The 12,794-nt window shown below is 37.3% G+C and overlaps 1 protein-coding gene across 1 annotated transcript in view; it reads right to left on the bottom strand.

The window, feature by feature from the left end:
* LOC126335913 (Down syndrome cell adhesion molecule-like protein Dscam2) overlaps nucleotides 1-12,794 on the bottom strand; it is a 217,596-nt gene that overhangs the window by 161,013 nt on the left and 43,789 nt on the right. The window contains exon 6 of the mRNA XM_049999387.1: nucleotides 4,299-4,467. Within this exon, the coding sequence (XP_049855344.1) occupies nucleotides 4,299-4,467 (169 nt within the window). The remainder of the gene's footprint in view (nucleotides 1-4,298; nucleotides 4,468-12,794) is intronic.

Raw genomic sequence — 12,794 nt, 5'->3', positions numbered from 1 at the left:
CTCTGCAAGAGAGGCGCTCTGCATCGCGGTGTAGCTTGCTCGCCAGGTTTTGAGAGGGTGCGTTTCTGGATGAGGTATCGAATGTATTGCTTCCCCCTACTTATACCTCCCGAGGAGATCACGAATGTAAAATTAGAAAGATTAGACCGCGCACAGAGGCTTTCAGACAGTCGTTCTTCCCGTGAACCCTACGCGACTGGAACAGGAAAGGGAGGTAATGACAGTGGCACATAAAGTGCCCTCCGCCACACACCCTTGGGTGGCTTGCAGAGTATAAATGTAGATGTAGATGCAGATGAAAGAAAAAAAATATATATACTTGATGATAATTAATTTTAAAATTTTGGCCACTGATTTTTAACTACATGTGTTCAGTTTTGAATGGGCTATGCATGCAATATCAGTTCATGCATGCACCTGTGGCCTCATACACACCAGTACTTGACAGAGGGCACTAAACTTGACAGAGGGATTCATGCAGTGGCCAGTTGTGCACATCTGTCTCTGCACCAGTTTTTGGTGTAAACTTACTGACACGCACTAAAAATTTCCTGCGTGAAACACTCACCAGAAAATGACTGAATAGTTGTCAGCCATAATATTGTAACACCATCCATATATAATCCTATAGCCTCAGGGAATACTCTACAGTATGATAATGGCACATCTAAGAGTAATGAACATCTTTAAACATAGAGAACTTGGCCTCAGAATTTTCATCCAATAATGTATTATGGCCCAATGTTCTGTAGTTGCACATGATTTATAAGGAAAGTCTTAACTGCACAGAAAAGAGCAGTTAGAATCTTGTGTGGTGTATCCCAATGAATCTCATGCTATATATTTTTTAAGTAGCTAGGAAAAATTTTCTTGGTTTCCTATGGGCTAAATATTTCTGCAAATTACCATTTTGCCATGATTTGGTGTACATTATTTAATCGTACAGAATGTCCTCATACTGTAATATATACTGAGATGACAAAAGTCATGGGATAATGGTATGCACATATACAGATGGAGGTAGTATCACATATACAAGATATAAAAGAGCAGTGTATTCGTTTAGCTGTCATTTGTACTCAAGTGATTCATGCGGAAAGGTTTCTGACATGATCATTGCCACATGACAGGAATCAACAGACTTTGAACATGGAATGGTAGCTGGAGCTGGATGTGTGACATATTGTATTCCAGAAATTGTTAGGCAATTCAGTATTCAAAGAGTGAGCTGAGAATGCCAAATTTCAGTAATTACCTCTCACTAAAGACTATCCAGTGGCTGATGGTCTCCACTTAACAACCTACAGTAGTGTTATTGGTGTAGAGTTGTCAGTGCTAACAGACAAGCAACACTGTATGAAATAGCTGCAGTACTCGACGTGGCATGTATGACAAACATATCCATTAGGACAGTGCAGTTAAATTTGGCTTTAATGGGCTATGGCAGCAGGCGATTGACGTGAGTACCTTTTCTAACAGCATGATAGCACCTCTCTTGGGCTCGTGACCTTATCAGTTGCACCCTAGATGACTGGAAAACCATGACCTCATCAGATGAATCCTAGTTTCAGTTGGTGAGAACTGATGGTATGTTTCAAGTGTGGCTTAGGCCTCATGAAGCCATGAACCAAAGTTGCCAACACTGCATGTTGGTGTGGCTCCGTAATGGTGTGACCTACGTTTATATGAATAGGCTGGTCCAGGTGAACCAGGTCCAGGTGAACCAATGATTGGCTGGAAATGCTCATGTTCAACTACATGGAGACCAATTGCAGCCATTCAATGATGCACTTTTTATGAGTGACAATGTGCCGTGTCACCAGACCATAACTGTTCGTGATTGATTTGACAAACATTATGGACAGTTCGAGCGAATGATTGGGCCGTCCAGATCACCTGACATGAATTCCATTTAACATTTATAGAATATAATCTAGAGGTCAGATCATGCACAAAATCCTGCACTGGCAACACTTTTGCATTTTTTTATTTTTTATTTTATTTTTTTAATCCTGCTCATAGAAGTCTTTGATTTCCACTCGGGACAAAAGAATGAGGGCTGTGGATGTTTAAGATTTCACAACTCTCATAAAATCCTGAGCATTCTGAATCACAGCATCTGAAGAAATTGCAACAACAACACAGTGCAGAAGTGAAAGGGTGTGTACAGGCTAAGAACTGGTCTGTAATTCTCTGCAGTAATTCTCTAACAAGAAGTGCAAGGGTATCATTGGAGTACTGACCATGACAATTTTTACAGGAGTGACATATTTCTGAAACAAGACCACAAGTGTTGCAGTTATAAGTGATGGATGACACAGGACATGACTCAGCACATGATTTGCTACAAATGTGCCAAATTCTTCAACTGCAAACAGGGGCAGAGAAGATCATCACTATTACTGATGGTGTTCCTAGTCATTTTAAAAATTGTTACCATCTGTTTGAATTGATTAAGTTGCTTGTGTCAACTGACTGGGTATACAGTGCTACTGGTTATGGGAAAGGGCATTGTGATGGTGTAGGAGGCCTGCTGAAGCACCATCCTACAAAACACTATCTTTCCAGACCAAATACAGCTGTGTTAGGAAAGTCCAAATGGAGGATTTCTTTGTAATCATAAAGCAACTATCTTCCAAATAAAAAACCCAACAAAATATTTAGAGCTGTTCCAAAGATACAGCATCTTAAAAATTTTTCCAAAATTTGCATCTTTAAAATGGTATGCGCAGTGTCATCTTTGGAGGGCTGTACCTCAGAGGAAAAATTTTTTTTTGGAGAAAAACATATGCTAAATTCAATAACATCCCAGACTATGAAGGTAAGACTTTTTCCTAGACTGCCTGAATTCATATGGACTATGCTTATAACTGTGTATGCAATTTTTATGGGACTGTAAAGTAGAAACGGTGAAACTTGTCATTCATTTTGAAGTTTTTTCTTGTAATGTAATGATTGCTATTACTATCTTTTTGTTAAAATTGCTACTGTTTTCAATCTGCAAATTGTCTTGTTCTACATTTGAATTATTAGCTCTTGTTAGTGGCTGTTTGTAATACATAATCACCATTAACAAGTTAACTCTTTGCTGAGACTCATGATCTCATTACTTCATTAATTTTTAAGTAACTTAATGTTTCATTAGGTAAGTCCAGCCACAGTGATCTTCAACTCTTCTTAATATAATATGAAGAGGTAGGCTGATAATCTTTGTTTGATCCAACCATCTACTTGCTGTTCTTCCTTGTAGTCTTCTGCCTTAGATTTTGCCTTGCAAGATAGTGTTTTTCAATTTATCTCCTTCTCTTTTCAAAATGTGTCTAAGGAAATGGTGGTATCTTTGGCTGACATGGGAAGATAAATCTCTTGAGATGCTAAGTTCTTTTGTAATAGAAGAATTCGTCCTTTCTGTCCATGGTACACGTAACATCATCTGCCAATACCACATCCTGAAGACATCAATTCAGTTCTTATCATTAGCCTGGTCTTCGCAGCAATACAAGAACACAATAAAGACCAATAATTTCACCAAGTGTATGTCCAGTTTATCAAACCTAAAAATGTTTCCATTGCAAGTTTTCATCATTCTAGTTCTTTCCAGGAACCCAGTTGGCAGGCATGGGAATTTTCAACCTTTTGTTATCCCAGATGCATTTTGCTAATGTATTTGCTTTGTATGCTAATTTTACAGATGACATGTGCGGTGACCAGTTTCAATAAGTTTGATGAAAAATTTTCTCATAGAGTGTGTTTCTGTGCAAAATGGGATCAGGACATTTCTTTTTGCCTACCACAGGTGAAATACAGCATTGACAGAGAGAAATGATCATAATCATAAAATAAGAGAAATCAGAGCTCACAGAGAAAGATGTAAGTGTTCTTATTCCCCAACCCTGTCCGAGAATGGAACCATTGAGAAATATCATTATGGTGGTTTGACGAACCCTCTGCCAGGCACTAATTGTGAATTGCAGAGTAATGTTGAAGATTTAGATGTAGACGTAGACCTTGGATGACTAATATTTCCTTTTTATGTATCTTTCAGATTTTTTATGAGCAAATCAGGATATTCATCAACTTTCATGTCTGATAAATCTGCGGTAGTAGCATTATAAACTTATGTGAACAGAATCAAAAAGAAGGAGCACATCAGAGTAAACAACTGACAAATAGTAAGCCAAACTGTGTAGGTATAGGCATGAGCCCATGAGTCTCTTGGGAACATTGAAATGAATCTTTGCCAGTCATCTTTCATTTTTAAGCTATGTGTCTAAACTATTAAACAATTCTGGTGTCACCTGTAATTTTCTGTTTTGGGTAGTTCCTGGAGAGGATGTTCTCCAACTAGTGACTGCTTCCTCCATGTTATTTGAGGAACAGGTGATCCATCAGCTGCACAGTCAACTCTAAGACTGCTCCCAAGTACTGCTTCAGTGTCACTTGGTTCAACTTTCCAGCTAGGTGGAACTGACATGCAAAGAACATTCATTTACTAAAATACCTTACTGACAAATATCAAGATCTTAACATTTTTTTATGTAAAAACATTGAACGATAGTAGTACTAGCAAACATTTAAACTGCTGTCATAATCTACTCGTTAAGGGGTATGATCTTATGTTAAAAGTTTAACACACTAGGACAAGTATTACAGTTAGAAATTTTGTGTTTATCTTGAGGCAGTGTAACTGACTGTGCAGAAATACTTGGACCTTATTCAACCAGTGTTTGAGAATGAGAGCATTTAGAGACTTCCAACAAACTTCAAACATAATTTCAAACCTTTACAAAACTTTCTCCTCCTGACACCACTCATAAGCGATGAAAGGAAAAAAGTTTATCACATACAACATTTTTGCTGCTCATGCAGTACAACTTCAACATCAAACATAGCATTTTCATTCATTACTGCTTACTACCTACACTATTCACATCAGAATACGGTTTGCAGACAGTATCTTTGTATACTACTGAGTGTACCAACAAAATTATATCATTGTACAATACGTATTTCAGTGGATATAATTTATCAGATGTGAAAATATGTGGAAAACTAGCTTCTGCTTAAAATGGCGTGCAGTAAAACTTCAACAGAAGGCATGACTTTTTAATTAATTATTTCTTTAGAATTAAGTCTTTCCACAACACACTTTGCAGAGAATATCTACTTATATCACTGAATGTTCCTGCACACTTACATAATTATATGGCACATAGTTCAGGAGACACATCATAAACATAGAGATGAGTCCGTGTTCAGCTCACCAGAAGATGGCTGACAGTTGTCCAGCCAAAATATTGTGCAATCAAGTTTACTATGGCCGGCTGCAAGCCTGAAATCTTTTTGAACAATTGAGATGTACGAAAAGCTTGCTTTCATTTGTAATGGGGTGCAAATTACCTAAACTATATTCATCCAGTGTTACACAATGAGAGAACTTAATGACTTCCAACAGACCTCCTAACTCTTTTCCTTCCTTGTTATATGAAACATTAACTTATTTGTAAATTAATCAGCTGTTTGAAGCTGTTTTGTGTGTGGGGGTTTGATTCTTTAAAGAATCAGTGGTTTACTGATTCTAAAGAAATGATAAAAATACTGGATACTTGTATGAGTAATATTTATTTGAAATTAAATTCATGCAGGGGAACAGAAATTCTCTTCAACAACAATATTAATAAATAATTCTTTTCAACTAATCTCTGTGATTCAGAACTGTAACCCACTGACAACTTTCTGAAGCAATACCTCAGAAATCATTGATTTTGAAGAAGCACAGAAATACATAACAGAAAAATTTAAAGAAGTGGCATCTGGAAGAAAGTTATGTATACAAAGGGGTACCGGGAAAAAAAAGCAGAATTATTTTTTTGAAAGCTATGTGTTTTAAAATTGCTTACAAAACAACCTTACCCTTTCAAAATACTCTCCAAAATGCTGCTCTATCCTGTGCAAGTTTTTTCATCTCCCAGTACCTACTGCAACCTACATCCTGCTTAGTGTATTCATCTCTTGGTCTCCCTCTACGATTTTTATCCTCCAGACTGCCCTCCAATGCTAAATTTGTGATCCCTCGATGCCTCAGAACATGTTCTACCAATCAGTCCCTTTTTCTTGTCAGGTTGTGCCACAAACTCCTCTTCTCCCCAATTCTGTTCAATACCTCATCATTAGTTATGTGATCTACCCATCTAATCTTCAGCATTCTTCTGTAGCATCACATTTTGAAAGCTTCTATTCTCTTCTTGTCCAAACTATTTATTGTTCATGTTTCACTTCCATACATGGCTACACTCGACACAAATACTTTCAGAAACGACTTCCTGACACTTAAATCTATACTCGATGCTGACAAATTTCTCTTCTTCAGAAACGCTTTCCTTGACATTGCCAGTCTACATTTTATATCCTCTCTACTTCAACCATCATCAGTTATTTTGCTCCCCAAATAGCAAAACTCCTTTACTACTTTAAGTGTCTCACTTCTTAATCTAATTCCGACAGCATCACCCGATTTAATTCGACTACATTCCAGTATCCTCATTTTGCTTTTGTTGATATTCATCTTATATCCTCCTTTCAAGACACTGTCCATTCCATTCAACTGCTCTTCCAGGTAGATTTTTGTCAGAACTGGCTCTCCCAAGGCCGTCAGTAGTTCCAATGGAATGTTGTCTACTCTCGGGGCCTTGTTTCGACTCAGGTCTTTCAGTGCTCTGTCAAACTCTTCATGCAGTATCGTATCTCTCATTTCATCTTCATCTACATCCTCTTCCAGTTCCATAATATTGTCCTCAAGTACATTGCCCATGTATAGACCCTCTATATACTCCTTCCACCTTTCTGCTTTCCCTTCTTTGCGCAGAACTGGGTTTCCATCTGAGCTCTTGATATACATGTAAGTGGCTCTCTTTTCTTCAAAGGTCTCTTTAATTTTCCTGTATGCAGTATCTATCTTGCCCCTAGTGAGATAAGCCTCTACATCCTTACATTTGTCCTCTAGCCATCCTTGCTCAGCCATTTTGCACTTCCTGTCGATCTCATTTTTGAGACGTATGTAGTTCTTTTTGCCTGCTTCATTTAATGCGTTTTTTATAATTTCTCCTTTCATCAATTAAATTCAATATTTCTTCTGTTACCCAAGGATTTATACGAGCCCTTGTCTTTTTACCTACTTGATCCTCTGCTGCCTTCACTACTTCATCCCTCAGAGCTACCCATTCTTCTTCTACCGTATTTCTGTCCACTATTCCTGTCAGTTGTTCCCTTATTCTCTCCCTGAAACTCTGTACAACTTATGGTTTAGTCAGTTTATCTAGGTCCCATCTCCTTAAATTCCCACCTTTTTTCAGTTTCTTCATTTTTAATCTACAGTTCATAACCAATAGATCGTGGCCAAAGTCCATATCTGCCCCTGGAAATGTCTTTCAATTTAAAACCTGGTTCCTAAATCTCTGTCTTACCATTATATAATCTATCTGATACCTTCTAGTATCTCCAGGATTCTTCCATGTATACATCCTTTTTTTATGATTCTTGAACCAAGTGTTGGCTATGATTAAGTTATGCTCCGTGCAAAATTCTACCAGACAGCTTCCTCTTTCATTTCTTTCCCCCAATCCATATTCACCTACTATGTTTCCATCTCTCCCTTTTCCTACTCTCAAATTCCAGTCACCCATGACTATTAAATTTTCGTCTCCCTTCACTACCTGAATAATTTCTTTTATTTCATCATACATTTCATCAATTTCTTCATCATCTGCTGAGCTAGTTGGCATATAAACTTGTACTACTGTAGTAGGCGTAGACTTCGTGTCTATCTTGGCCACTATAATACGTTCACTATGCTGTTTGTAGTAGCTTACCCGCACTCGTATTTTTTTATTCATTATTAAACCTACTCCTGCATTACCCCTATTTGATTTTGTATTTATAACCCTGTATTCACCTGACCAGAAGTCTTGTTCCTCCTGCCACCGAACTTCACTAATTCCCACTATATCTAACTTTAACTTATCCATTTCCCTTTTTAAATTTTCTAACCTACCTGCCAAAATTAAGGGATCTGACATTCCACGCTCCGATCCGTAGAATGCCAGTTTTTTCTCCCCTGGTAACGACATCCTCTTGAGTAGTCCCCGCCCAGAGATCCAAATGGGAGACTATTTTACCTCCGGAATATTTTACCGAAGAGGACGCCATCATCATTTAACCATACAGTAAAGCTGCATGCCCTCGGGAAAAATTACGGCTGTAGTTTCCCCTTGCTTTCAGCCGTTCGCAGTACCAGCACAGCAAGGCCGTTTTGGTTATTGTTACAAGGCCAGATCAGTCAATCATCCAGACTGTTGCTCCTGCAACTACTGAAAAGGCTGCTGCCCCTCTTCAGGAACCACACGTTTGTCTGGCCTCTCAACAGATACCCCTTCATTGTGGTTGCACCTACGGTACGGCCATCTGTATTACTGAGGCAAGCAAGCCTCCCAATAAGGTCCCTGGTTCATGGAGGGGGGTAGGGGGGGCAATCATCTTAAAGTTTTCAAATAAAAGGTTTGATTGATGGTCTGACTTGGGGGAACAAACTCTGAATGAACTACATCCTTGGCATAAAAAAATCAAATCAGCATTCTTTCGACATTTGATTTAACTTGACAACATTTTTTTGGATGTCTTATGTTGGCTTCACTGTTGTTTAGTTTCTGAGTCATAACCATAGAACCATGACTCATCACTAATAATAACCCTTGACAGAAAATGTGGATCTACTTCAAGCTGTTGTTTCAAAGCATGACATGTTTCAACTCGACATTCCTTTTGATTTTCAGTCAGAACCTGAGGAGCAAACTTGTCAGCAACCCTTTTCATTTCCAAATCATCTGTTAAAATTCTCTGAACCAAACTCCAAAATAACCCACTAATCTCTGTCAGTTGAGCAGTTGTCTGTCGGCAGTCTGTGAGCACAGTCTCTTGAATTTTTTCAATATTTTGTCAATCCGAGTAGTTGAGGGATGCCCAGAATGAGATTTGTCATCAGTTGACATTTCACTATCTTTAAATTGATCAAACACCTCATACACTTGAGTTTTTCCCATAGCGTCATCTTGGTAGGCCGTTTTCAATATTAAAACAGTTCCAGCATTTTTACTGAGTAGAAAACAAAATTTCATAGCTGCACATTGCTTACTTAAACTTGCCATCATAAAAAACAAAACAAGAACAAAACAGCACTTGCAAAAACAATCACTGCAGATGAAGAGAACAAGCCAGATCGAGAGCAAATGTGGCACTGAACTGGCAATTATTTGCCTAGCAGCAGAAATGCATACTACACAAGTTCCCCCAACAGCAATGTTACTTTGTTTTTATTGGGTATCCCCTTGTGCTGATGGTTTGAAATTAACATTCTGTTAGTACATTTGGAACATTTGAATGTTGGAACTAATATATTCCTTAAGAATCAAATATAAGGTAGCTGAGCTGCAACTACGTTTATAAAACTGCGCACTCGACAAATCACTATAAAGCATTATGTATGTATCAAGATTTCTTAGTGTTCCATTGACAGATGGAGGAATAACAGTCACTGTGTGATCTGTTATTAAATCTGATTTTATCTTCATTGTTTATACAGGAGCAGTATAGGAAGAGTTCATAGTTAAAGTGAATCAAGTTCATTTTTCATTGTCAATAAACTTTACTTTATTCTGAAAGCAGCCAGTTTCAGCAATTCATTTTGCCATCTTCAGGCCCCATACATTTTTTTCAAATCAACAAACTTACTGTATAGTGCCATAAAACATGATATTGTGAATTCCAATTGTTGTGCAGATGCTTCATACGAAGACGTGACAGCAGCTGAGTTGCTGTCATGTCATTGTATGAAGCATCAGATTAGATTAGATTAGATTAATACTTGTTCCATAGATCATGAATACGACCCTTCATAATGACGTTGAACGTGTCAGGTTAATGAAATATGTCCGTACAAGATATTTCATTACACAAAATATTGCATGACACTAATGCTTAAGTTAGTTTTTTTTCCCTCCCTTTTCCTAAAAATTCAGCCAATGAGTAGAAGGAGTTGTCATCCAGAAATTCTTTTAATTTATTTTTAAATGTTGGTTGATTATCTGTCAGGCTTTTGATGCTGTTTGGTAGATGACCAAAGACTTTTGTGGCAGCATAATTTACCCCTTTCTGTGCCAAAGTGAGATTTAACCCAGCATAGTGAAGATCATCCTTTCTCCTGGTGTTATAGCTATGCACACTGCTATTACTTTTGAACTGGGTTGGATTATTAACAACAAATTTCATAAGTGAATATATATACTGTGAGGTTACTGTGAGGATTCCTAGATCCTTAAATAGATGTTTGCAGGATGACCGTGGGTGGGCTCCAGCAATTATTCTGATTAAACGTTTTTGAGCAATGCATACTTTTCTACTCAATGATGAATTAAGCCAGAATATGATGCCATATGACAGCAGTGAATGAAAGTAGGCATAGTAAGCTAATTTACTGAGATTCTTATCATCAAAATTTTCGATAACCCTAATAGCATACGTAGCTGGACTCAGACGTTTCAGCAGACCATCAATGTGTTGCTTCCAGTTTAACCTCTCATAAATGGACACACCTAAAAATTTTGAAAATTCTACCTTAGCTACAGTCTTCTGTTCAAAGTCTATATTTATTACTGGAGTTGTGCCATTTACTGTACGGAACTGTATATACTGTGTTTTATCAAAATTTAAAGAGAGTCCGTTTGCTGAGAACCACTTAATAATTTTGTGAAAAACATCATTAACAATTACATCACTTATTTCTTGGTTTTTGGATGTTATTATTATACTTGTATCATCAGCAAAAAGAACTAACTTTGCGTCTTCATCAATATGGAAAGGTAAGTCATTAATGTATATCAAGAACAGTAAAGGACCTAAGACCGAACCCTGTGGGACCCCGTACTTGATAGCACCTCAGTTTGAGGAATCAGCTGTTGTTTTAACATTACATGAACCACTTATTTCAACTTTCTGCATTCTTCTAGTTAAGTATGAATTAAACCATTTGTGCACTGCCCCCCTCAAACCATAATGATTTAGCTTATCTAAAAGAATTCCATGATTTACACAATCAAAGGCTTTTGTGAGATCACTAAAAATACCAATGGGTGTTGTCCGGTTATTCAGAGCGTTTAATATTTGATCAGTGAAAGTGTATATAGCATTTTCTGTTGAAAAGCCTTTCTGAAAACCAAACTGACATTTTGTTAGTACTTTATTTTTACAAATATGGGAGGCTACTCTTGAATACATTACTTTCTCAAAAATTTTTGATAGAGCTGTCAGAAGAGAGATTGGGTGATAGTTGTTGACATCCGACGTATCCCCCTTTTTATGCAATGGATTTACAATGGCATATTTCAGTCTATCGGGGAAAACACCCTGCTCCAAAGAGCTATTACATATGTGGCTGAGAATCCTACTTATCTGTGGGGAACAAGCTTTAAGTATCTTGCTGGAAATGCCAAAAATTCCGTAACAGCTTTTACTTTTCAGTGAGTTTATCATTTTACTGATTTCAGAGGGAGAGGTTGGTGGAAATACAGTTGTTTCAAACTGCACAGGTATGGCCTCTTCTATTAGAAGCCTTGCCCCTTCTAGTGAAGATCTAGATCCTATTTTCTCCACAAAATTTAAAAAATGATTATTGAAAATATTTCCAATTTCTGATTGTTTCTTAGTACACTTGTCATTCAGTTTTATGGCACTCAAGTCTTCCTGTGCTCTTGGTTGCCCTGTTTCCCTTTCAACAATATTCCAAATTGCTTTAATTTTATTATCAGAGTTACTGATCTCAGACATGATACACATGCTTCTGGACCTTTTAATAACTTTTCTTAGTACCGCACAATAGTTTTTATAATATTGAACAATTTCGGGGTCAGTACTCCCTCTTGCTGTTAGATACAGTTCTCTTTTATGGTTGCAAGATATTCTTATTCCTTTAGTTAGCCAAGGTTTTTTATATGTTTTCTTGGAATTATGTTACCTATTTTCTTGGGAAAACAATTTTCAAATACCCTTAAAAATGTATCGTGAAATAAGTTATATTTCAAGTTTGCATCGGGTTCCATATACACTTCATCCCAGTCTAGCTGCTTTAGGCTTTCCCTAAAGTTTGCAGTATTTATATTGTTAATTGAACGCACTGCTTTGAAATTCTGATTTGATATACTGCATGGAGCTATGTTATGTACTGTAACCAGCTGTGCACCATGATCTGAAATACCATCCTCAACAGGATAAGCATTTATGTCCTTAAACTTATCTTGGTCTATAAAAAAGTTATCTGTCAATGTCCTGCTGTTTTTTTGTTATCCAAGTAGGAAAATCAATGACGGAGCTCAGATTGGAAGACATGAGTAATACTACAAGGTCATTCTTCCTATTACACTCTTTCAGGGAATCAACATTGAAATCCCCACAAATGATAATTTGCTTCCCCCTGTCTGACAGATAGCACAACAAAGCATCCAAGTTTTCTAGAAATAGCTGGAAATTCCCTGAGGGGGACAATGATTCGTATTCACAATATCCAGTTTTATGGTGCTATACGATAAGTTTGTTGACTTGAAAAATTGCTGAAACTGGTAGCTTTCATAATAAAATAAATATCTTAAAGTGTACAGCTGCCGGTAAAGTTTATTGACATTGAAAAGTACATACTGGCTGACGTATCCCGGTCATAATGGACTAACTGAGATTTAAAGTTGATTTTTGGT

Source organism: Schistocerca gregaria, chromosome 2 (assembly GCF_023897955.1).
Source record: "Schistocerca gregaria isolate iqSchGreg1 chromosome 2, iqSchGreg1.2, whole genome shotgun sequence".
Lineage (NCBI taxonomy): Eukaryota > Metazoa > Arthropoda > Insecta > Orthoptera > Acrididae > Schistocerca > Schistocerca gregaria.
The sequence above is the reverse complement of the archived record's forward strand: the minus strand, read 5'-3'. Positions and strand labels throughout refer to the sequence as shown.